General features: G+C 53.1%; 1 protein-coding gene and 1 pseudogene across 4 annotated transcripts in view; both read left to right on the forward strand.

The window, feature by feature from the left end:
- The window catches only part of PKNOX2 (PBX/knotted 1 homeobox 2), a 304,551-nt gene that overhangs the window by 224,043 nt on the left and 54,987 nt on the right, over positions 1-25,521 (forward strand). For all 4 annotated transcript variants that reach the window (XM_044258141.1, XM_044258138.1, XM_044258139.1 and 1 more), the window contains 2 exons: positions 3,754-3,862; positions 18,745-18,884. In XM_044258141.1, coding sequence (XP_044114076.1) covers positions 3,776-3,862; positions 18,745-18,884 — 227 coding nt within the window. In that variant the 5' untranslated portion in view covers positions 3,754-3,775. The remainder of the gene's footprint in view (positions 1-3,753; positions 3,863-18,744; positions 18,885-25,521) is intronic.
- LOC122914726 lies at positions 9,961-10,124 on the forward strand (annotated as a pseudogene).

Raw genomic sequence — 25,521 nt, forward strand, 5'->3', positions numbered from 1 at the left:
ACACACTGGAGTTGGGGCTACAGACACAGGGCCTCACCTCACAGGGCTGAGGGAGCAAGAGTTGAGACAGGGAGTGGGTGCTCCCTGGCTGCCCATTCCTACTTCCTAAAGGGGTGTCTTTTGATGTCCCCTCACCCACCCCCAACCTGTGCATCACAGCCTTCCTGGGCTCCTGAGCACTATAAAATGGCGGTTTTAGCTCCTTTTGATAATATCAGCGACACGCATTATTTCTTCTTGGAGATCACTGTGGGGTTGAATGTTGCATTAGGGTTTTTTTTTTTCCTCCCTCCCAGCTGTCCTAAAATAAAGGTTTTCAACATTAAGAACAATCTTTTGACATGAGCCTGCCTTCGATGGGAAATTTCTCGGTGGTAAATCATTCCTCATGCATCCTCCATTTGCAGTCTTGGCTGCGCTCCCTGGAGTGCCCTGGTGTCTGGTAACAGAGCGCTGGGGCCTCTGTGCAGGGCGGAGCAGCCTCTCTGAGCCACTGACAAATGCCGGAAGCCAGAGGCTGCAGTTTCTAGAGCCCAGGCCTACTACTCCCCTCCGGACTCCCGTGTAAAAAGGGCCGGTATGCAGGGATAGCTCAGGGAGCTCCCTCCACCCCTACAGAGTCTCACTGCGCCCAGCTTCAGACAAGAGAAGTTGGATCCCCACATCCCTCTCTCCAGAGAGGTTCCACACATCCCTCAGCTCCCCCAAGCCTCGCCAGTGGGGTTCCCCAAGGACGGGGGAGTGCCTGTGCTTGTGGAGTGGTGTGAAGAAAAGAGCAAGCTTCCAGAGATGGGTGTGGGGTCTCCCCCAGAGTCTCCTTACCAGAAGCTTCCGTGCCTGAGTGAGCAGCGAACTGACGAAACTTAAGCCCCTGATGAAAAGTCCTCCTGTTCTCTGGTAGGAGAAGCCCCCAGAGGGCAATGGGTTAGTGGCCTAGTGGCCTGTGGTGACCCCAGAGAGGGAGAGGGGAGGGGCAAAGGCCATCTGGGTCCTCAGAAAATTGTTCTTGTGTCCTCTGGTGAGGCAGGTCTGGCCCCAGCTCCCAGCCTGACGGACTCCAGACTGAAAAATCTCCTCTCAGCTTGGGCGTCGGTGGTTGCTTCTGGCTGCAGACCTCTTTCACCCATCTCTCTTTGCCCCCAGGCTGGGTAGCCCTCCTGCCATTGCAAATATTTCTAGGGACAGCAACTCCAAAATGACCCCAGCTCTCATTCACTGGACAGTGAACAAAAGAAAGAAATTAAAGACCCCTCTATTTAGCCCCAGTCCTCCTCATTGAGTGTCCTCTGCTCTGCCTTTACTGACTTTCTCCTGCGTGAAATGAGGTTACCCCAAGACCCAAACCCAAGGTTAAAGGGAACCCGTTGCCCCTAAGAGGAGAGAGAAACCACCTAGGGAGCTCCCACCCGAGACTCTGCCCCCAGGCTCCCTCTTCTGGAGGCTGCTGGCACTACAGCCCCACAGTGGTTCACTCTCCCCGGCCAAGGAGCTCCAAGGAAGCTCCAAGGAAGAGGTGTGAAGGCAGTCCTGAGGCCCCAACCAAAGTTACCTCATCTGCCAGAGTTCCAGGAAAGGCTGAGCCTAACACACTCCTGAAATATCCCGATTTCCTCTTGTCCCTCAGTGTCTAAAAGAGATTCCACACTCATTTTAATCTCTCAAATGTCTTCATTCTGGAAGTTTCTTCGGACATCTCAGGGAGTCTCTATCCTCTTTTTCCCTCGGGAAGACTTTCCGCTCTACTCTTGCCTTCCTCGGATGTTTACTGCCACTCAGACAAAGAGCCAGCAGCGAAGACAGACATGGTTTTCCAGCCTGAAGTGACAGGCTCCCCCGAGGGCTCCCTTCTGACACTCTTGGCAAAAATACAGAATGGATCTGGGTGCCTCATGTGTGTGCGAGGTGGGGAGACCCTGAATGTTTCTATTGCAAAGACATCCTGGTGGTCTGTCATCTGAGGTAAAGCCAGGGGAGGCGAGGGGAGTTGGTAGAGAGGCCAAGGGGATGCCCTGCAGGCCCAGCAGAAGCCCTCTGTCCCTTTGGGGTCTCCTCTGGAACCTTCATTTCTCTTTCTTCTTGCCTGCTGGGCCATCACCTCCCTGACTGATAACACTCCTTGGAGAGGAGAGCTTGCCTCCTCTTGTTTATTCTCCCACACCTCCTAGCGTGCAGACGACACTTGATAAATAAATAGTCCGTGAATGAACACCTACACGTCCCGTGTTTCCGCATGCGCTTAAGGTCCGAGCATAGCCGGAGACTCAGGTCAGGCCAACCTTCCTACTTCCTCCTTTTCCTGAAAAATAACGAAAAAATACCCACACTCTGTCTCATACACACACACCCCTCAGGGTGCTGGAGACCAGGCCCTTCCCTTAGGCAGCTCCAAACACCCTCACATTACCACAGAATTCACATATGTGAACATTCCAGAAGACCCTAGGAAGGCATGGGAAGGCATCAGTGGAACAAGAAGGGAGCCCCACAGTGCATTCAGGGAGAGGGAAGGGAAGTTCTGAGTCTGCGCTCACAAATGTTTCTAGCTCATCAGCACCCTCCACCCAGGAGAAGCACAGGCCCCTTGCCCCACGGAGGTTCTTAGGAGTTTCCGGGCCCCATGATGGACAGACCTGCGGCAGGCAACTAGCCTGTGGTTTCCAGCTCTAAATATTTCAGGGCATCTAGTGTAGCTCAACAGCTTTCTGGGCATTCTGTTTCCTTGGGGTGGGGAGTATTGCCAGGCTGTCTCCACTTACAGCACCACGTTCCATTTCAAGAAGAAACCTTGAGGCCCAGGAGGGGCAGCTCACTTACTGGTGATGGGTGGGGAGTAGTGCCGTGCAGGACAGCGAGGGACAGGGCACCTGGAGATTCGGGTCCAATCCCTGCTTCACGAGAACCGCCTCGCCCCCTCTGCACACCCTCTGTCCCCTCCTCTGTTCGTAAGATGGGGGTGGTCTTGGCTCTGCTCCTCTGGCCCCAAGATGCTGGTGACTCCGTACTGAAGACAGGCTAAGGAGGCTTACTTAAAAGAACATCACAGACATATCCATTGCTCCACAGTCACAAGCAAACACCTAGAAAAACTCGGCAAGTGACGGGAGGCTCACCCAGGCTTTCGGATGTCCCCCAGCCTCTTTCCCTTCCCTAAAGACCAACTGGTCTCCCCATCCTGGCCACCCCACCCTCCAGTCTGAGCAGGCCTGCACCCCCACTTCCCTTTTCGGCCACTAGGGGGTGTGACGAGCACGCCTGGGAGGGGTTAGCCTGCTCTCTCAGACCCCGGGGTAGTGAGGTGGGACTTGGAAGAGTTAGGGCAGGAGACCTCCTACCCCTGAGAGCCCAGGTGGCTGTTTCAGAAGCCTGGGAAAGGGCCAGCGCCCTTGTCTTGGGGGATACCCGAATTGCCGCCAGTGCCCTGTGCTGCCACCAGCCAGACTCCCCTTCCCTTGCCCCTCCCCGCCCACCAGGCCCCAGCTGATGCTGTACAAAGCATGGCTGGGGGGTAGGGGGTGTTCAGTTGTTTCACATATGATTTGAATATCATTTCTTTTAAGTCAAAATGGCTCAGAAAGCCCCTCCCCACCCCAGCCTCTCCCCTTTAGCTCTCATTTGTTCCCCTAAAGGGCTTCCAGCGCTTGCTGTAGGCCCTCAGTCCAGGTGGCCTGGCCTGAGAATATGTTGAGCCGGCCGGTCCCCAGGGCTCCCTGTGCTCAGCCTATTAACGGTGCGGCCCCCTTTCTCCTGCCACAGATCCTCGATGTGAATCAATCCCATGATGCAACATGCCTCCCCAGCCCCTGCTCTGACGATGATGGCCACGCAGAATGTCCCTCCCCCACCCTACCAGGACAGCCCGCAGGTGAGTGTCGACTGACCAAATGACGGGAAGGGGGTGCGGTGGCCTTCCCCGGGCGGGACAGAGCGAGGCCTCCCCCAGCTATCTCCTGGCCACACTCTGGGCTTCTCCCGCCTTGGGAGAGCCAGTCAACACAGGCCCCCGGAGGACCATTGCCTTTGAGAAAACCAGGTTTGGATCCTACTTGGGTAGCTCTGTCACCAACATCGGGGACCATGGTCTGGAGCCCCCAGTCATGGTCCTTTCCCCACCCTCAGCCTGCTTCCCTCTTGGAGCAGACATCAGACAACACAACCCCTCATGTGGGGAGATCAGATGCCTATGAATCGAGTCTGCTTTTGAGTATCTGGTGAAACCCTAATCAGAGGTTCCTCTGGAGCAGATCCCTCATTTACTGGTCACTGGAGCCTTTCTGTCCCATCCTACTCTGCCTGCCCATTCCAGGAATCACCCTTCTCTTCAGGATTCCGTTAGCTTCTTGCTAGAAAAAGGCCAGGACTGTATCTCTACATCCTCCAACCCTTTCCCCCTGGTTCCCAGTTTCCATCCCTCAGCTCGGACACAACAGCCCCCCGAGCTCTCCTGAGACTCCATCCTGGTTGCCCCTCTTGAGACGGTGGCATTTTCTCGCTGCCTTGCTGTTGTCTCCTCCCCTCTGTCTGAGGCCCGGCCCAGCTTTTGTGGGTTGGGCTCCCCTGGTCCTTCAGAACCATCCCTTCGGACCCGTGCTTCCTCCCATGCTCACCTCCCTCCACACTTCGTTCTCTGGAGACCCTGAGTTAGTGATGTGGCTGTGCAGTCAGAGGGGCCTCGGTTCTCCCGCCCTTACCTTTACTCCCTCCGGTTTTCTCTACCCTGGTCTCTCAAGTGAGTGCTACTTTGGTAAGGGGGTACTGAGTATCTGTAATGTGAACGGACCCAGCTAGAGCCCTCGTTCACTCATTCACCCGGCAAATGAGCAGTGAAAGCCTACTGTGTGCAGGGGACCAGCAGCTCTGTCCGACGCCCTTCGCTCCTGAGCATTTCACACGCAGCCGTTCTCAGGGACTACGTAGCAGGTCTGTGCAGCGCGAGGTGGGTATTAAGATGCAGACACAGGGTTGACCGAATTTGATCTCATTAGGTCCGAGGATCCAGACCCCCCAGCCTGGTGTGAGCATACAGCCGCTGCTCCATCCATCCCTGATTCCCCCCACCTCCCCCTGCCCCCAAGAAATCACCACTTTACAGAATGTCCAGCCTGCAGACCACCACTGACTCCTCTCCCCGCTGGAAATTCAAAAGCACTTGTCATTCCCCGGCCTTCCAACACACGTCCTTTTATCCCCACCCGTGCTCCAACATGTCAGCTCCACACCCCTTCCTCAGCTCTCCCCAACCCAGCCTCCTTTGCGGCCAAGCTCCTGCCCACATCTGGAGCTTTCTACGAATGACTGCAGGGGCGGACTGGGCATTTACGTGGTCCCTCTATTTGAAAGCTTCCAGGCATGCAACACCGTGTCAGGACCCTCCCCTCCATAGTCAGAATGAAATGCGGAGGCCTGGCCTGTGGAGACCTAGGAACACAGAGGCCATCATGGGGAATGAGCTTCCTCCTTCCTCAGTAGACACGGACGTCATCCTCTCCTGTGCTCGGGCAGCGTCGGGGACCCCCAGGGTCCCGATAAAGTCAAGCACTTCGGCTCCGTTTCTTTTGTGGTTTGATCCTAATCTCCTAGCTTCACAGTAGAAATGGGGAACAGACGTGGGGTCACTTCCTATCCTTAGCAGGTGGTGGGTGCCAAGGCCTCATACGCGACGCTCGGGGACAGACGAGGGCAGGGCCAAGAAGTTAGAGAGCATTGGACCAGCACAGCTGGTGGCTGCTGCCTCCCTCCCGCCGGCCCCAAGCCTTGTTTTGCCTGCTGGGGCAGCTGGGAGAAGTCTGGTTTGGTGGGGATTAGTGGGAGAGCTGCAGCAGGGCCTCTCTGGTCCAAGAATGCTATCCGGGCGTCGTTATGTACAGGAGCCTAATTTAATTCTCAGCATACAGCTGAGAACTAATACATCCCAGCTGCTGAGGGACGTGATGGAGGTGGGGCCGCAGCTCTCGGGCCCTCAGCCCCCCGGAAGTCACCAGTGAGCAGCTCAAGCCTTTTGGGGGAGGGAGCGAGGCTCTGGGTCCCCATCTAGGGCCTCCGAGTAGACGCCCTGGGCAGGGACTGTCCCAAGGCTCTCCTCTCTGAGGAGCCACCAGGACTTCACCTTGGGAAATCCATATACAGCAAAGGAATACTTTGCCCTGAGGAAGCCACACATCTATTTGTGACCCCAGGGCCCTGGGAACAAGTGTCTGACAGGAAGTGTTGTCATCCCTGGTCAAGTGACCGAGCCAAAGTCTGGGGTCCTGATGGCCTTGGTTAGGCCACTAGGCTATGGCTGGGTTGCCACGGGCCTTCCCTGAGCCAATGCAATTCCCAAAGAAACTGAATCAGGATGGGGAGTCGTGGGGAGTCATTCGGGCAGAGACGGCCCGGGCAGGGTGGTAGAGGTGAGTGAGATCCCCAGAGCAAAGACCTCTGACTCCTCCTCGGGGAAGGCTGTCCTCTCCAGAGAGAACTGGACTTTGAGGCCGATTGGTTCTTGAGGGGGTGGGGTCCCTTCTCCACACTCTTTGGGGGCTCCTAGGAGGGGCTCCCACATAGGAATGTCTTCTGTGTGAGTCTTCTGCCGGGGAACTTGCTGCCTTCTTCCCTTTCTGCTTTCAAGAGGCTGAACCCAACTTCTCAGGGGAAGCCCTGCTCCATTGCCCTATTCATGCTCATTATCCTAGAGAATCAGCTGCTCTCTGACACTCAATGTCCTCAGGAAAGAAGCAGGGCCTAATAGGAACATGGGTCAGGCACACAGGGGAGTCCCTTCCTAAACGGGGCTCTCCGGGAAGGATTCCCCACTTCCTTCGATTCCTTTAGGTCTAATCTCATTACTTTTGGATCCGGTCTGACTTGTTTCCTCAAGGCCTGGACAGCAGAGCACCTCTCTGTATCACCTCCTTGGAAATCCAGTTTCTTCCACAGGCAAAAATGGACAGTCTCTGATACGAAGTCCCCAAAATGAGAAAGGAAGCGAGAAGCAGAGCCCTTCCTCTGAGACCCATGCAATCGTTTTAATAATGTTCCCGTTGTGCTAAGGGCTAGCAATACCGAGCATAATCTATTCAAATGCACAGGAGAATCTCACTTTGGAAAATTAGGAATCTGCATTAAAAAATTCCCAAGCCCCGGACCTTCTTTATAATAAATTAGAATTTTTTTTTCAAGGCAAGTTCTTAACTTGGCAATTTCATTTTTTGAAGTTTGGGGAATAAAGTTATTAAAAATGAGGGAGGCTTTTTTTTCTTCCCATTTCAGGAGAGAAGCATTAATGGTTATCGCCCCCTGCTATCTGGGCACAAGCCAAATGGTATGATGGCCAAAGAAGCTTCTGGCCCCTCCGTTCTATTTCAGTCCATCCTGAGGAAACCCTGCGATTACTTATGCGGATGTCACTCTGTGTTTATTGGGCACTAAAGGCCAACCAGGAGTTTAGACAGCGCAAACCCAACAACCCACTGGAACCCTTCCTGTGGCCTGCTTCCTCCTTCTGGTGGCTTCTGGTTAACTTGTTAGAGTCACAGCGCCCTCTACTGTCTGGCCACAGTACCTCGATTCCAGTATGGTCTAGCTCAGTCCTAGAGACTCACGTTCTGCCCTGAGATGTGGGGGCAAGGCACTGGGGACTGTGGATTTCTACAGTGATTATTTAATGAAAACATTGTCTCCAGGGAGACCTGGATACAAGCTAGGTGTGTGGTCCCCCCTGTTCAATATACGCTGTTAATTCCTACATGACTCTCTTTCCTTCTTCTGCATTCCAGCAGCAGCCTGGCCATCTGTCACCTGGACTTTCCCAGCCCCCTCCTCCCGCTGCCCCAAGCCCCCGGCTGCTCTTAATGGAACTCTGAAAGCTATGTTCTCTACTATTCTCCCCCTCCCAGCAAGTCCCCCTCCCAGACTTTTCGAGGTAACACAGCCATCCCCTCATGCCTGGGCATATACCCTTCCTTCATGGACTCCATCTTCATCTCTGAATGTCATTCAGGTTCTTCCCCTTCCTGGAACACTCCAGATGCAATGTCACCACCGAGCAAAGTTCTCCCTTCTGCAGTTCCACCAGCGATTTCAGGAAAGCATTCGGATCTAGTAGTGCAAGCAACAGCTTCCCCTCCCTTACCCTCCCCACGCGCACCGACTCCTGCTATCAGCACCCTCCCCCTGCCCCCGCTTCCTCAAACACAGACACATACCTACCGTTCCACAAATATCTTTGCCCTTGGCTTCTAAGCAAGACAAATATTTTATCTGGTCTATTTGTGTATGTATTCAGTGTTTAGTATTCCTCTGTCTGTGTGTCCCCGGCATGTCGGGCTGCTTGAGCATTTGACCAGAAAGCAGACATCCTGGCAGGTCCCAGTCTGTCCCACTAGGCGCAGCGGCCTGTGGGTGTGGGCACCCAGTTACCCCTTTAGGAACAAACTGGTACGTAAAGTAGCATGACTTGATGATGGGTGACATTAAAAAGGTTTTGGTCGTTCACCCAGGATGCAGCCTCATTAGTGAGCAGAGAGGGGCCAGGGGGGGAAATTCAGACCAGCACCAGAAGCTCACGTCAGAAGGAAATCATGCATTGGCTTGGGGCCCTTTGACAAAAGCATCCTCCCGCCACCCCTCAGAGTGAGAAGACTGTTGCTCAGGACCCAGAAAACTGTGTCTGGAGATCTGGAGTCAGAATGATGCTGTCTCACCTCTCTGGCAAGAAGAAGGCAAAGGCTTAGGCCAGCCAGGAGAGGGGAAGGTCAGACCTGGCCAGACCCGCCTCTCTTGCCCCACCCCCCATGCCCAACCACCAAGTACCTTCTTCCCCTCCCTCTCACAGCACCATTCCCACTCTGGGCAGGGCCAGGGGAGCAGACGTCCTGGGGAAGTTGGATGGGCTTTGATCAGTCATTAGGATCCCCATGCTGGTTTCATTAGCTGGAGGCAGAGGGGGTGGCTGGGGCCCCTAGCTGTGAATGGCCCCCAGCCAGGCCATGCAGCTGTGCCGGGCAGAGCGAGCTCAGATGTTTTCACACTTTACATTCCTCTCATCTCTTTAAGGGCTGGAGCCCCCTGCCTTTTGCTTTGCAGCAATAGAGTTAATTCAGCAGCTTTGAAAGTCTCCCTAAGCCTTTTCTGTGGCTGTGATTGACGGGTCCCTCTGCCCCTGGGGGCAACACCCCAGGGACCATATGGGCGACCTGCCTTCCCTCGCTTTGACTCCTCAAAATGGACTCTTCTCTTTCTTTTTTTATTTTTTTTGCTGGGCCTTTCTTCTCTTTGTGCAATGACCTCTGTCCCTGGCCTGCTTGGGCCACCCATGTGTTTCAGCTGGACGTATCCCTGAACTCCAACTCACTCAAGACCTACATTCCTCGTTGTGTCAGAGGCAAAACAACCTTCAGGTCTGACCAGGGGGCCTTGGTGCCCTCACTGAGGAGGTGGTGGGCTAGCAATATGACTTTTAAGCTTGTGAAGAAATACTCTACCAGTCTTGTCTAGGTTTTTTTTATTCAATGAACTTACACCTGAGTTGTGAAATTTACCCAAAACACAGAGATCTCATTGTCTATCCTCTTGCCTTCAAACAGGGTGATTGCCCCAAACAGCAACAAAAATAGTTAATGGCCCAAGTACACAAAGCTTAAAATAAATCAGGGAACAGGTGATCAAAGTCCTTAGCGGCCCCAGGGAGCACTTGAACTTGCTTTGCCTCCCTTCAGTATGATCTTCTAGAAGCTTAGGTGTCTACAGGGTCTAGAAGGAGGGAGATGGGCAAGGGAGGGCCCAAGAGGGCTTTTTGTCCTTGGAGTTTGCGGTCCGGAGGAGTGGGATGACCCCACATGGCAGAAATTCAGAGCTTGTCCCAGCTCCACTGCTGATGCGTGGCACACATTTGGGCCAGTCATTTCAGTACTATTTCTTCTGTCCACGCATCCATTCAATATTGAGTGCTCTCTGTGAGCTTGCTGACACTGTCCTAAGTACAGCTTTGCGCAGTGGCAGTATCGTGGCCAATGAGGTTTATCCGAGGCGCGATTATTGCTAATTGACACTGTCCTAAGTACAAGGCATACATATTGTATGCACAGTCCCTGTCCTGATGAGCTTGTAGTCCATCTGGGGTCTTTGTTTCTGCATCCATAAAATGGGAATAATGTGTGCCCTCCCCGCCCCACAGGGTTGTTGAAAGTGTGGGCAGGAAAAGCAGAGCAGTCTTCCTGACCTCTTTACCTCCATGACCCTGACGCTGAGTTTTCGCTTGCTCTCTTCTGTACGTCTTCAGTAGCCAAGATTGTGCTGAACTTTCATTACTCTGCTTTTTATTAGGAGTATGATAGGCATGATCAAATATGTCTCTAGCTGTGAACATACCCCTGCACACGCATGCGCACACACATACGTGGGCACACACGCACGAGCCCCAAAGAGGCACACACACACTGAGATTCTGATACACCCACTAACGGACCTACTGGATATCAGCGGTTTGGGACTGTTACACAAGTGAGGGGTCCTCCGGAGAGGGATGGGAAGCGGGGAGAGCAGACAGTTGCCTGGTAACGCCCAAAGCAGGGAAGCAAGGCTGATTTAAGTTCACAGCCTTGCCCCCAACAGCCACATGTCACTAACACCCCACAAGTGCAGACAGGGCCAGTGAACATTTTACAAGCCTCATTTTGAAAACCACTGCCTGCAAACCCTTTTAAAACTAATTAATTAACTAAGACCCCTCATTTTACACCACGAAGTCATTTTCCTGTGGTTCGTTCTATCCAGTGGGCCCTGGGATCAGAATGTAGGGGACCCAGGTCTGCTGTTCCAGAAGCCTCTTCGAGCCAGCTCTTCCTCGTCCTACGCTGACTGGGGGCTTGGGGGTCATTTAGAGGAGCCCCTGTCTACCCCTCCCCAATTTTGGATCCCTGAACCTTTCGACACCTCCCCCCTCTCTCTCTCATCTGCTGGCTCAGTCAGCGATTCAGGCATCTAACGCGTGGGAGCCTACCGTGAGCCAGGCATGGTAATGGGATGGGGGCTGGGACATCAGTCCACTGGGGAAGACAGACAATGAAGGAGCCCAAAGGCGTTTAGGTTAGAGGCATACACAGGCTACCTCGGTCTGAGGGGGTATGGAGTATTGGGAAAGGCTTCTTGGGAGACTTACTGCTCAGCTGAGACTTGAAAACGGGGTAGGTTTACACATGGTCGAGAGGGAGGCAAGGCCCGGAAAACGTGGACATTTCCTGCTGAGGCAGCTGCGGGAGCAGAGGCAGAAGGATGTAAATCATCGGGCATGTTCAGGCAACCCTACACGGCAGAGTCTGATCAGGGTACAACAGAAGGGGAGGGTGCTGTACCAGAGACAAAACCAGGGTCAGGGAGCAGGACCAGGCCTGGAGCACCCCTGGAGCTGTGCCCTCCCCACAAAAACATCACTTTTTGGTCTTGCCCCCCTGCTGCCTCCCACCTGTTGAGGCCAAACCTGATGTTTACCAAATAGCTTCGAGCCCTGACCTCCTTCCAGGTCCTTGGACTCTGTCCTGGCTTGAGGGAACCAGATCCCTCCCTGCCAGCTTGCCCGGGCACCACACAGAGTACCAGCTCCCAGACAAGCCCAGCTCAGCCCTCCCGAAGCCTCAGCAGCCCCTAGTGGGCCAGGCCTCTGCAGCCCCGTGTTCTCCAGAACACAATGATTCTGTGGCCTGGTGGGGCAGGCACCGGGAATGGGAGACTCCCTCCTTGCCCGGGTCAGGTGGAGGGCTCAGAAGATGGGGTGTCCTCTTTGGAGGGGTGGCCTTGCTGAGTCACACTGAGAAGCTGCAGGCCTAGGTTGTCCAGAGTAGGAAGAAAGGACTCAGAGGTTCTTGGGTATTGGAGTCACCACCAAGAGCGAGGCCAAGCATCGGGGGGTGCGACATGGACAGTGTGGGAGCTGGGGTGTCTGGGGCAAGGTAGGGATAGGGAGTGGAGTTTGGATTTGGAGGGAAGACTAGCAGAAAGGAATAAGATAAGCAAAATGCTTAGAAACGAGGTTTACTGAGCACTCGCTGGGTGCCACTCACCCTCGCGAGCGGCTTCACTGCAGCCTTGAGAAAAGAGATGATGAGCCCCATTTGTCTGTGACGGAGAAACTGAGGCTCAGACGAACTGAGTCACACACTTCCTCTGGGAACTGTGGGCAGTTGTGGGAACTGCCCCCCTCCCTGGGCCTGAGCCCAAGCCTGCCCCATTCCCCCGGGGTGCTTACAAGAGAGCGGGTCCCCTTCACAAGGGCAGGACCACCTAGGCAGCCCGTGGAACAGAAGCCAAAGAGACCAACTCCGCGTGTGAGCCCCAGACTGGGGAGTCTATTAATGGTAACTACTGTGCACTGTCTCATAAGTGCCGGCTGCTTTGCACGCATTATCTCATCTAATTCCAACACTTGATCTTAGCCAAAAGGCCGAGAAGCGATCATCATCTAATTCCAACAACCCTGCACTGTGGGTACTGGGGTTCCCATTTTATAGGTGAGGGCCCTGGATCAGAAAGTTTGAGGAACTTGCCCAAGTCACGCAGGCAGAGAGGCATGTCGAGAAGAAATGCTCAGGCCAGCGTGTCATGCTCTGTCCCGTTCTCCCCAGCCCTGGGCTGGATGCCCGCTCCCGAAGTGTGCAGTCAGCAACTCTGACTTCCCGGCTGGCCTGAGGCCTTCAGTGTCAAGAAGGTAAACATGCAGCCAAAAAGCTATCTTTGGAGGGGAAGCCGACCTCCTCCCCACCAGTCATCCCTGCCTTCAAGAGGTGTTTTGGATACTCTGTCAACCCCCAAGCTGCAAGAGTAAACAGAAAAGACCCAGCCCTGCCCTCCAGGGGCTTGCAAGCTAGTCCCAGAGAGAGGCAAGTCTGTCCATGTGGCTGCACAGCATGCCGGGGCCGTGGGAGTCAGAGCAGGTAGACCTGACCACTGCCGAGGCTCAGCCAGCATCCCCTGGAGGAAGCAGCAGTCCTCACCGTGGTGGTGGGAGGCAGGAAGCATCATCACCATGTCACAGATCAGGAAGGTGAAGTTCTGGATCCAGGGTTGGCCAGTAATGAGTGGCAAAGGTGGGATTCCATTCTACCTGATGCCAGTGTCTCCCATGAACCACCTCTGTGGGGTGCTAGAAGGACTCCGGAGTCATCCCTCATCCTGAGCCACCGGCCCCCACCTCCCAGGAGCAAAAGAGGGGAGCCCTGAGGAGAGGCTGACAGCAGCTGGTGATGGAAGGCTTGGAGCCCCGTGTGATGGGGTCCTGGGGCTCAGGCTCCTCGGAGTGAGTGAAGCCAGCAGCACGGCCGCCTTCAGTTCAAGAACCACCCATACTTCCCGCCTGGGCTCCACACAGAAGGACCCTTACTCGCATCGCCTGTGACCAGTGTTTAGAGAATGATTTGTCTGCGGATCGCCTCTTGGGGGATGGGGATTCACTGGGCCGCAGTGGAGGCAAGAAACTGCGTGGAGACTCCCCAGGCCCACCATGACTGAGAAGTAACGCTTCCACCTGATTCTGGCTCCTTCCTTTCTGTCCCCTTTGTCACTTGACCGGAAGACAAGACGGAAGACGGAGCAGAGGATGGGGTCTGGGCAGGGGAGGTCTTCCCATCCTCCTCTTCAAAGGAAAAAAAAGCCCTTGGTTCTCGCCCCAACCTTTACACACACACACACACACACACACACACACACACACACACACCCCCCCGTCTGTGGTCTCTAACTGTCTCTGTGGGCTTCAGTTTTCTCGTGCAAATTGGGGACGACACTAGCTTACTGCACAGGATGACTGTTGAATGTGAAAGCCTATAGAAGTATTTTATTAGCTCATTAGAACATCAGGGGCCACTCTCCTCCTCCAGCTGGGGAGGGGTGGTGCTTCGCAGAAACAAAAGTGTGGGTGGGCGTGCCAGCGTCAGTGCGGACAACGGGGATAGGTAAGGTGAGCCGAGCTTCTCAAATCGCACGGTGAAGCATCTCCTACCCATTTTCCTGTTAGACTGTCAGAGAGGCTGCAGGATTTGCCTGCAGATTTTGCCTTCCTCTACACACAGCTCACGAACGTCAACTCGTCCCACTCTGATTTAGGATGGGGTGGAAATTATGAACTTCCATCTCAACATGTTTTAAACCTAGTATCTGGGCAGGGCCCTTGCCCTCCAAGCTTAAGGCAGGGCCTGTTCCAGCTGAATGATGGAGAGAAGTCCAGTGGTTCTAGCTTTCATGGAAGGAAAGGGTATGGAATGGTGGCCCCAGGGTCTTGAGCCCAAGAAAGGACCCTAAGGTAAGAGAAGGTGGAACCCTAGAACCCTGGGGAGGCTCTCAGAGCACTCCCTTCTCCTTCCAGGGAATGTTGCTGGCCTTCTCCATCCATTAGTCATTACCTTGTTTTCCCTTTTCTCTTTTTAGGATTTTATTTATTTACTCGAGAGAGAGCTAGCAGGAGTGGTGGGGAGGGGAAAGGGAGAGGGAGAAGCGGGTTTCCCACTGAGCAGGGAGCCCAATGTGGGGCTCCATCCCAGGACCCCTGAGATCATGACCTGAGCCAAAGGCAGACACTTAACTGACTGAGCCACACAGGTGCCCCACCCCGTTCTCTTGATTACTCCTCACAGGCTTGCAGTAGGTATTCACCCCTGCTTTTTACAGATCAGAAAACCAAGGGTCAAAGAGGTCGGGAAACTTGCCCCCAGACACGTAGCTAATAATCGACAGAGGGAGTATTAAACTCAGGGCCTCAGATTCCCTGCTCCTTCTGCTCTCTGAGACTTTTCTGGTCATCCAGAAAACACCCAAGACATTGTTCAACTTTGCCTCTCCTCCTCTGTGCCTCAGTTCTCCTTGTTGGAAAGGGACAGTCCTTGTGTTGATGCAGTGCCGTCCCCACACCCTGTCCCAGTTTGCTGCCAAGGCAGAATTTCCAGAGTGCTCTGAGGTCTTCTCGGGGGAAGGTTCAGAGTCTGGGGTGGCCAGTTCTGAGACCAGCTGTGAACACAGCATGTGGCCTCGTGGAGTCTGTACCTGCCAGACCCAGACCGCTCAGAAAAGGGCAGTTACTGGGAGCGAATGCATTACATTTAGGCATGCTAGTAAATGGCTGACAACCAGTTCCCTGGGCTGTCCGGAAACCTCCTCCCAGCACCTCCACAAGTGGCCTTCCTCCCCTAGCCCTTGAGGCAGCTGCTGGGGAGGTGGGGGGTTCTCTCCCTTGGAGCTTCAGTTCTTGGGAGATGAAGCCCCTGGCTAGGAAAGGGGATGTATTTGGTGGTAAATACTCATTCTCCAAACCTGGAGGAAATGCAGAGTTTGCTGAATTGGCCCCCAGGGGCTAAGTGAATTTGAATCATAGTCCTCGCTCAGACCAGGTCTGCTCTCTGCTGCCCCTGCCCCCTCCCTGAGCCCCCGGAGCAGCCTCTCAGCGGGGCCTCTCAGGATGCTGGCAAGTGACCGCTTTGATTTATTCTTATTCTGTGCTTTCCTCGTAACCTGCAGCCCTGCCTAGAGAGGGGAGGCAGAGGAAATGAGCATCCCCCTCATCCCTCTCTCCCAGATGCCCGTCTTCATGGGAACACGAGGAAATTCACCCTTAGTGGGCAAAGCGGAACATACCAGCCTCCTCTACCCCTCACCCCTAAAGAAACTGCAGGCATAGCTGTGCCTTGTTTAGAAAAGAAGCATATTCTGGAAATCATGTGTTTAATGATAACAACGACCCCTCCATCTTGAGAGCAATTCGGGGCTTCCAAAGCACTCCTGTATACCGTGCGTCCTCTCTAGTCGAAGCATCTGGTCAACACCGTGCCGTGGATGGTGATTGTTAGAGTACCCCGATACTGTCCGAGCCCGTCACTGTGCGGACTTCAGATGCTGCCCAGCTAGAGTTTCCATCCCCTCCACAGGGGCCCAGCCGATCAGTCCCTGCTTGGCACCTGCACTAGTGGAAACTTACTGCCTCACCGCCTTGGGACGGAGCCCATTCCAGCCTCAAAAGGCTCAAAGGCTGGGAAGCCTACTTCGGTTGAGCCCCGATCTGTCTCCATGTTCCTATAGACCGAATGCATCGCTTGTAGTTTGACACTTTGGGGCCTGCAGAACAAAACCAATAGAGTCTAATCCCTTGCTCAGATATTCAAAGGGGGCTCCCATGTCTCATTACCCTGTCCCTTAAATCTTTCTTACGTATTCCAGATTCAAATACTCCTCCTACAACATAATGCACAATCCCTTCTCCAACCTGCTCTGAACGTTCTCTCCTCTTGTCTAAGCAGAGAGGAGTGGGACTAAAGCCTTTGTGTGAGTCATGCTTCTGTTAACCCATCCTCAGATAGCAGTAGGTGAGGTTGCTTGTCTCTGTGTGGTTTGTTTTGTTTTGTTTTGGTTTGGTTTTTGATAGACACATTACACTTTGGACATATTGAGCCTTCGGTCAACTCCAACACTGCTGTTAAACCATGTCTCTCCTGTTCTGCACTTATTTTATTGATTTTCTTTTTTTGGCTCAAGTGTTAGAAGCATTAAATTCTGACTTATTAGATGAAAATTAATCTTATTAGACTTAGCCTGTGGCCAAAATCTGTAAAGATCTTTGGATCTCATGTCACCTATAAATTTGCTCAGCATTTCTTCAGCCCCCCTTTCAGTCACTGACAACAATACTGACGAAGAGGGCCGAGGAGAAAGCATGTCCTAGAAGCCTTCCCCAAGCTGACCTCTGTCTTTAAATGGCACCCTCAGGGTGTAGCTTCCTAATCCACGCAGCTGTCCACCGGTCACGGCTCTCCATGTCTTCCACAAGGGTGTCGTGGGACATATCTTGCTGAGATCACTTACAGCATCTGTGTCTACACGTTTTCCTCACCTGCCAGTGTAGCCACTGTGTTAAATCCAGAAACAGCTCCAAGAGAGCAGGTACTCACCCTTGTCAGCTCAGTGCCTACCCAGCTCGGTGCCCAGGGACTCAGGGAATGTTTGAAGAAATGACTGCTTGCATCAGTGGATAAAAGAGCCTGGCCCAGATCTGTGCAAAGATGAGCGGTATTTAGTTTTTCTGATTCCACCCTCTTTCTCTATTTTGAAAATTGAAACATTTGTTTCCACTTTGGTCCTTATTGTACCTCTTTAATATCCATGGGTCCTAAAATGACACCAGTTTGCTTCCTGATGAAAAAGTAGGAGTTTAAGAAAGTTAAGGGATTTGCCCAAGGTCAAAGGCGAATAATGGGAGACAGTGGGGTTCAGGCTATTGTCTTCTGGCTTGAAGGTACCATGATGCTCTGTCTAGCCTCCCATGCTCTGAGTTTGGGAGAGTTCCCCCAGTCCAGTCCACAGTGACAAGGGTATTTCTTCCTAACAAAAAATGATGGGGATCCAGTAAAGTAAAGCAGATAGTTGAGTTCATTCGCCACCTGCCATTAATTTATTGAGCCACAAATATTTATGAGTATCTCCTAGTGCCTGGCTATTCTGGGTCCTAGGATTACAACTCCTAATCAAGCCCTCTTGAGCTTAAAGTTTAGCTGGGATTGGGAGAGAAAATAACTAAGCAAGTAGATATGTAGTATCTGCTCAGAGAAAAGCCTAAGAAAGAAAGCAAAGGAAGGGGACAGCAACGGGCAGAGGGGCTCTGTTTCATGCTGAAGACATGGCACCTGAGCAAAAATCTAAATGAGGTAAATGAGACAGCAAAAGCAAATATCTTGCGGGTATCAGCACTAGCAATAATGTGCTTAGATGGAAGGAAGGACCATGATTTTCCTTCCACGAGCAGGGACCTAGATCGTGTGATGAACATTCCAACACCAAAACATCTTGACTCTTTCAAGATGTATTCATTCATTCATTCATTCATTCACTCATTCATTTTTCTCAACAAAGGCTAAGCACCTGTGCTATGTCTGTAGAGTGCCATGGATGAAGGTGGAAACAGGACAGATGAGTCTATCAAGCCCAACAGCGCTGGTGCAGTGGACAGGCTGGCACAAGTGAAGAGTTGAGGCATGTCATCATTTGTGACATTTTAGGGATCCATTTGGCTAAAGAAAATATCTTATAAAAGCATTAAATTCTGTAATGATGGTCATCCAAAAATTTAAGCCATCGAATCCCTTCTTTAAATAAAACTTTATACAGAAAGTCCAATGTATAACATTAAAAGGTGTCACTCTGGCACAAACTCTGGGGCCTGGGGACACCTTTGAAAACATCACATAGGACAAAAATCACTACCCAAAATACTTGTTACGGCTAAGAACAGAATTCTCTCCAGTGTCCACTAAAATCCGTTTACCTCCAAGCTCCAGGGAAACCAAATTTGGAAAGCCATTCAATTATCAATCAAAAACATTAAAACAGTTACTTCTGGCTCCAGCGAAATGGAATAAAGCTCTACGCAAATGAGAACGATTCAGCTTTTTTTTTTCCTGCTCTTCAAAGTCATCAAATCAACTTATTACTGCCCAGAACAGCCCGAATGACCCATAAGCACGATTTAAAGGGCTCACCGTTGTGGGTTTTTTCTGCATCTTGGCAGAGGTCACCACCTTCATTTGCATTAAGAATCATCTCTTTTGAAGAGTGTTGGTGCCTGCCCCACCTGGTTTTCTATGGTCCTCAATCATTCTCTAGAATGTTCTTATCTGAAGAATGCTTTCTCCTCACTGGAGCACGTAAACAAATGGATGCTTGTTACCCACTCACGGTTCCCCGGGGACCAGCTGTCCTGGCCATACTAACCTGCCGCCTCCCCTTTCTTCTCTGCAGATGACAGCAACGGCTCAGGCTCCCTCTAAGACCCAGGCTGTCCACATCTCCGCACCCTCAGCTGCTGCCAGCACACCGGTGCCCAGTGCCCCTATTGACCCCCAGGCCCAGCTGGAGGCTGACAAGCGAGCTGTGTACAGGTAGGAGACACTTCAGCTGTGTCTGGAAGCTGCCCCCCTCTCCCCGCCCCGCCGAGGCAGCCTCCGGTCCAGCTCAGCCCTGCGAGATGAGCATGCGGGCCAGCGGGTGGGCTCCTAAAGACCATGGCCAACGGCCACTTTCCTCACCACCTTCTCTCTCAAATCACTCTGGACATAGCTCAGCTGGCCGCTGTGGGTTGACACTATCTTCCTGGAATTGTCTAGTGAGGGGCGAAAGAACCCAGGAAACAATCTTCCAGAAGGACCCTTTCCTCATCCCAGCTAGGCATTGAGCCCTCGTGGGCATCAGAAACCCTCAGTTCAGCTGACGGCCACCTCGGGACGCTCTCCTTGCGTGTCCCCCATTGTGGTCTTCACTCCAGGAAGTCCACCGGGCCACTGGACATCTGCCAGGACCATCCAGGACTTGGCATTAGCCAAACTTTAGTATGCCCGAAAATCACTGGGGAGAGCTTATCCAGATGCCTGTTTCTGGGCTCCATGCTCAGAAATGCAGAATCAGGAGGTCAAGCTATAGGAAAAGGAAGACAAATGTTTTCAAAAGCATTCCAGATGAATCTAATGCAGCTGGTCCTTGGAGCACATCAACATCGGATTCACGGTTGTCTTTGTTTTCTAGCAAGAGCTGTGGTGTGCGGCTGTGTGGGTTTCCTCGGCCTCCCTCCAGATGGGGAGCCCGCTGAGAGCAGGGCCCGGCCCTGAGTGTTCGTAGAGGGTGGGAGGGGCCCCAGGGCTGGCTGTTCTGTGTATGCGGTTAAGAAGTGGCTGTTGTCCGAGAGCAGCCTGAACGAAGCCCCAGCAGAGATTTTAGTCATTATGTCTGCGGAGCCCACACCCCTAGAAAAGATGCCTGAGTCAGCCCTGAGCAGTGAGGTTGGACCCTTCCTCGCACTCACTAGTGGGAGCACATCCGTTCCCATGCCTCACAAGCACGTCTTACCTGTGACCTCACACACACCGCAGCAGGTGCCAGGATCAGTAGCAGGTGGAATGGTCCACCCCAGATGAAGGGGATGAGGATTAATTCCTTCCTCACTCCTCCCCACAATGACAGTGCTTTTCTGGGAATGGCGGTAATTACTGCTGTTACTGTCATGACCGTTGGCATTATTTTTAGCTGCTTAGGTGAGCCGAAGGCCCCTAATGCCAACATGGAGTCTGGAGCAGTGAGCCCCGACCCGGAGATCCCGACGCAAGGGTCTTTCCCCGCCCACGGGGAAGCATGAGTCGCCGTGCCTGGGCCGTACTCCGCCCAGGGCACAGAGGCCAGGCCTAGCGGGCCAGCGGAGAGAGCTCCGCTTTGGACCCAGAGAACCCCCAGATCTGGTCACAGTACCTGCCAGAGAGACTGAGTGCTCCTGTCCTCCTTTGGGGAAAGAGAGGAAAACTGTAAAAGCAAATGTGTGGGAATGAATAGATAAACAGTCAAGAAACGAACACTGTGTGTTCAGATCTTTAACAGAGAAGGTTTCACAGAGGAGGCAATATTTGAGTTTGATCATAAAGGCTAGTAAGAGAGTCCACCAGAAGGAGAAATGGGGGGCGCCTTGGTGGCTCAGTGGGTTAAGCCGCTGCCTTCAGCTCAGGTCATGATCTCAGGGTCCTGCCTCAGCAGAGAGCCTGTTTCCTCCTCTCTCTCTCTCTGCCTGCCTCTCTGCCTACTTGTGATCTCTCTCTGTCAAATAAATAAATAAAATCTTAAAAAAAAAAAAAAAAAAAAAGAAATGGGCTGGAGTAGGCCCTTCCAGAAGGACCAGAGCCTCTGCATTCCATGAATGGCCAGTGGCCAGAGCAGCTGGGTGTGGGGAGATGAGCCTCTCGCTCACCTAGAAATGAAACTGTAAGGTGGGCTTGTGCTTGTGTGGGGAGAGTGAGAAGGCGGAGGAGAGTACCCTGGCCTCTGAAAGCAGCTTGATGGTCTCATGGCTTGGGGGGACAGCTGCCATACTCCATGTAGATCATTGTAACCCACAGGATGGCCCAGGGCCTGGCAGAAGGAATCACCTGGGAGCTGTTTAGAGGTGCAGACCCTTGGGTCCCACTCAAACCACGTGACTTGTATGCACCATCCTAGGCATTTTGAAGACTCCTAGGGAACAGGGACCTGTTGTGAGCACAGACCATAGCCTGGAAAGGCCCCCGATTAGTGGTATAACAAAAAGTTCTGGAACCCCAGGCTTGTGTCCCACCACCTTTGTGTACTAGTCTCTCTGAGCTTGAGTTTCCCGACAGAAGCTAACCGGTAAGCTTAGGAAAATCACGAGAGCCCCTGCAAGAACCTGCGCTTTTTCTGCTACAAATCGGATAGGTTCTCCAGTCCTTCCCAAGACCGCAGGCTCATTCCCCACCCAGGCCACCCTGCAGGAGAAGTGAGTCACCTCTCCCAGGGGAGCTGCCCATCATGATGTCACTTGAAATACAATCGGCCAGATCTTCCTCCAACCAACACTTCTTCTTGCTCACCTGGCCACCTGAGCTATACCCTCTCCCACTGGGCTGAGACCCCAACAGCCCTTGGCATTTGCCCAAATCACCTCTGCAGCTGTTTGACCATGAAGGAGGAACCCCAGGTTGATTGCCTCCAACTGCGGGGCCAAACATGGCGGCCCAGCATCTCAGGACAACCAGCACCTTTGCCAGGCTTCTCTCTGCAGTCCTTTCTGCCCCAGGGGCCCGGGGTCTTCTCCCACAACCACACCTCTCCCATTAGTACCAGCTGCTCTCTCTGCAGCCCTTGCAGGATGACCGGGGAGGGAGCTCAGCCTCCTGAAGGGTCGGGTAATTTTAATTAGATTTGCCTGCCTTGGGGCAGCTTGGCAGCTCCAAAGCGCATCAGGGAGTCGGCATTTTATGTCAATAAATGTAACAAGACTCTTTCCCTTCACATTAGTGCCCAGCACCGACTTTTGGGAGACCCCACCGCGGCCCCTCCCAGAACTACAGACGAAGGAAGGGTAGAGGGGGCTCCTCTCTGGCCAGGAACCTGCAGGGGGGTAGGGGGACTGTGTGACAAAAGGGAGGGGTGTGCCTGTGAGCCTAGGGAGCCTGCCAGTGCCCCCGAGGTTTTATTTGTGTATGAGGACGTGTTAATGAAATGTATTAGTTCCTTCTGATGTGGAAAGAGTGTGTGTGTGTGTGTGTGTGTGTGTGTGTGGTGGGGGAGAGGGGAGGCAGTCTGTCTTTAATTGGATCATACCAGAGCATCATCTGGGCTAATCAGCAAGGCAACCAGGAGCTCCCACTCAGATTAATGATTGCAGTCTAATCCGAGCAGATCCCATGACTGGATGCACATCGCGGGTAATTGTGTTTGTGTTTGTGGCCCAGGAGCCAGGCTGAGTGGGGGTCTGAGGAGGGGATGCCCCATGAAGTGGGGACCTCAGGTTTGGACCTAGCTCAGTTCTCTCCTTCCCTAGCCGCCCCCACTTCATCCCTGGGGCTTTTCCCCCAAGAAGTTCTAACTTAGCTTGGACCACCCCACTCCACCCCACCCCCTGCATGCTGATGGACAGCGTTGGGTGCTGGCCAGGACCTGGCAGCTAGGTTGCCAAGCGGCAGAGATGGGGCCAGGAGGGTGAGGTTAATCCAGTTTTCGCTCTCCCTCCTCCCCTACGGTCTCTTTCGTTCCCCTTTGAAGTGAGTGGGTTCCCATGGAAACCATGATGTCCTGGGGAGCAGCAGAGTGGCAGGGAGCTAGGCCTGGCCAGGTGCGAGGAGGGGGAGGAGGTGGAGGAGGTTGGCTTTGCTGAGAAGACTCTGCTAGGGCGTTGGTTCTCCCCTGCAAGACTCAAAAGCTCTCTGAGAACTGGAAGAAGGGGCCTGCCCAGCGCGGGACAAGTTACCCGCTATCAATAGGGAATGCTGAGCTGCAGGCTTGAGCCGTGAGAAACTAGCAAGGGCTGTGTGCTTTGCGTCTGCACTGGAAATGCTGGAAAAGCAAGCTGCGGTACAGGAGGAGAGGGTGGGTGGCTGCTGCCTCCCGTATTCCTCCTCTGTGGCATGGCTCATGGTTGCATGAAGAGTGTTTCCGTTTCCCCCACTAGGTCCTTAACTCCGTGAGGGCAGCTTCTGTGTCTGTTTTATCCTTTGTCCCATCTCTGGCACCTGGCCGACCCTAGAGTCGGCCGCTTGGACAGAGTATGCACCAAAGCCGTGCTCGCTGAACGGATTCATTAAGTAGGCTGTACCCCATAAATACACCACCGTTCCAGGCTGGCGAGCCAGCGAACTGGCTACCGGGGCAAGGGGATAGCGAGCCCCGCTTTGTAGCGTTGGCTAAGTTCCACCCTGTAAATGCTCCCACCCATGGCCCATTTCAAGCCACTGACGGGATCCCGCAGAGGCCCTTGCGTGCCACACAAGCAGCCAAGGGGCGGGTCCACAGTCTCTGATTTTAAACGGGTCAGTACATCTACTTTTATGCTTATTTATTTTTATTTATTTATTTTCTATAGGATTTTATTTATTCGAGAGAGTGTGTGAGTACAAGCAGGGGCAGGGGCAGGGGCAGAGGGAGAAGCAGACTCCCCGCTGAGCAGGGAGCCGATGCCCATGCGGGGCTCTGTCCCAGGACCCTGAGATCATGACCAGCCTGAGCCATGGAGGCACCCCAATTTATTTATTTGTTTGTTTTAAGAGGGGGCAGGGGGAGACGGGGAGATCCCAAGTAGGCTCCATGCCCAGCTCGGACCCCAACATGGGACTCGATCTCACAACCCTGAGACCATGATCTGAGCCGAAATTAAAAGTCAGATGCTTAATCTACTGAGTCACACAAGCACCCCCTTTTTTTGCTGGAGGGGAAATAAACAGATCAATACATCTGAAAACCAGTTCTTTGGAATGGTTTTATTCATGCCTTTAGCCGTGATCTCACATTTCTCAGTCCTCACTGGCCTGTCTGGTCTACCTCTGGGTTCTAAATGTAAAACGTTCTCTCTGATTGAATTCATACTTCCAACAGTGCCTAGCATGGAGTAGGTGTTTGCGACTGTGCTTTTCCACCTTAACTCCGAGGCAGTGAATTTTCTCCTTCCTAGTTTCTACCCAGCACTGTCTGTCTCTTCCCATCTGCTTGAGCCAAGCCCCACTCTCAGCCCAACCTCCCCACCTTCTCTGAGCACATTCCAAACCTTCCCTGGATCCAACCAGCTTCTCCTTCCCTGCAAGTTTCCTGGCTTTTCAGAGTCTTGGCCTTTCCCCATGACATGTCCAGGTCTTGGAGTGGCTCTTATCTCTCTTCTTCTCAACACAGACTCCGCACTGCTCCCGGTACGAGTCCTCCCTGTGGGCAGCTCGAGCTGGAGCCCTGCGCTAGTCCAGTAAAAGCCGCGCCCGTCTCGGAAGCCCTGTCTCACTGTGCCCATCTCAGCCTGACCAGGTCCCTCTAGGAGCCGCACTTGGCTGGGGAGAGATCCGAACAGGGCAGGGAAGCATTCAGGTCGCTCTCTTGAGACCATCCTCACAGAGGTCACCAAGGCTCCGGGCTTGCTTCCAGCAGCCCTAGAACTAGAGGCGTAAATTCAGTAGAATGGCCGCGCTGGGCAAGGCAACGCGCTCTAGAAATAGCGTTGGTGATCACTAGCTTTGTCGCCTTGGGTGAGTTAATCTCTCTGAGCCTCTGTTTTCTCAACTGTAAAAAAGAAAACAGTAACAGCTAGACTAAAATGAGAGAATAGAAGAGAGTACCCGACACACAGATCAGTGTTTGCTGTGTAGAGGGGGGCCGCAGGGAGAGGGGGTAGGGGTAGGGATGTTTTAGGTGTGAGGGGCCAGCATGAATCCCCTTGGCCTGGTCAGGATGCAAAGCGGTCTGGTGCATTCAAGGGGTTGGAATTCAGGGCTAGAAACATGGCCCTTGGGTTTAGATTGCCCGAGTGTACGTTCTGGCTCTACCTTGGGCACTAAGCCTTCTGGGCCCCGGTTTCCTTGTCTGTAAAATAGGGCTACAAATCATGCCATCTCTTCATCAGGGCTGTTATAGGAATAAATGAGAAGATGCACGTTAGCTGCCTGGTAAAGAACCTCACTATTTGGTGAGCATGCTGCAGGTATTAGCTGCTATCAGATATTTGGGGAAGTGCGAGCAGGGATGGGTCAGGCCAGAAGGTGAATGCTGAGAGACAAGGCAGCCAGAGGCAGGACTGGAAAGGATCCCCAGTCAAGGGATCTCCATACTATAGTTCAGCTAAACATGTAGTGAGCTCTGCAATGTGTAAAGCATTGTGTTAAGTTCCAAGAAGGGTTTTGAATAAAAAAGAGTCAGTCCGATGAGTAGGAGAAAGATAAGGTCGTTATAATATAAACTTGGCACATAGGATGAACTCAAAAAAATATTTATGGGATTGACTGCAAGCCTTCTGGCCCAGAGCACAGTGTGGGAGAGTTACACTGCTTTTCCCAAGGGAGACGAAACCCAAGGGAAATGATCACCAAGCTGCCTTTCCCGGGGCTGGGCTGGTCAATGCTGTGGGAGGCATCCCCAAGGTCTGGGGGCTGGACAGAGGGGCTGGGTCCTGTTGTGACTGTCCCCCTCAGCAGCTGCCTGGCCAGGACCCTGGGAACAAGCACTTACTAATGAAGTGTCTTTGAGGGAACACTTCCACCTTGTGACCAA

Source organism: Neovison vison, chromosome 7 (genome assembly GCF_020171115.1).
Source record: "Neovison vison isolate M4711 chromosome 7, ASM_NN_V1, whole genome shotgun sequence".
NCBI classification, from domain to species: Eukaryota; Metazoa; Chordata; class Mammalia; order Carnivora; family Mustelidae; genus Neogale; species Neogale vison.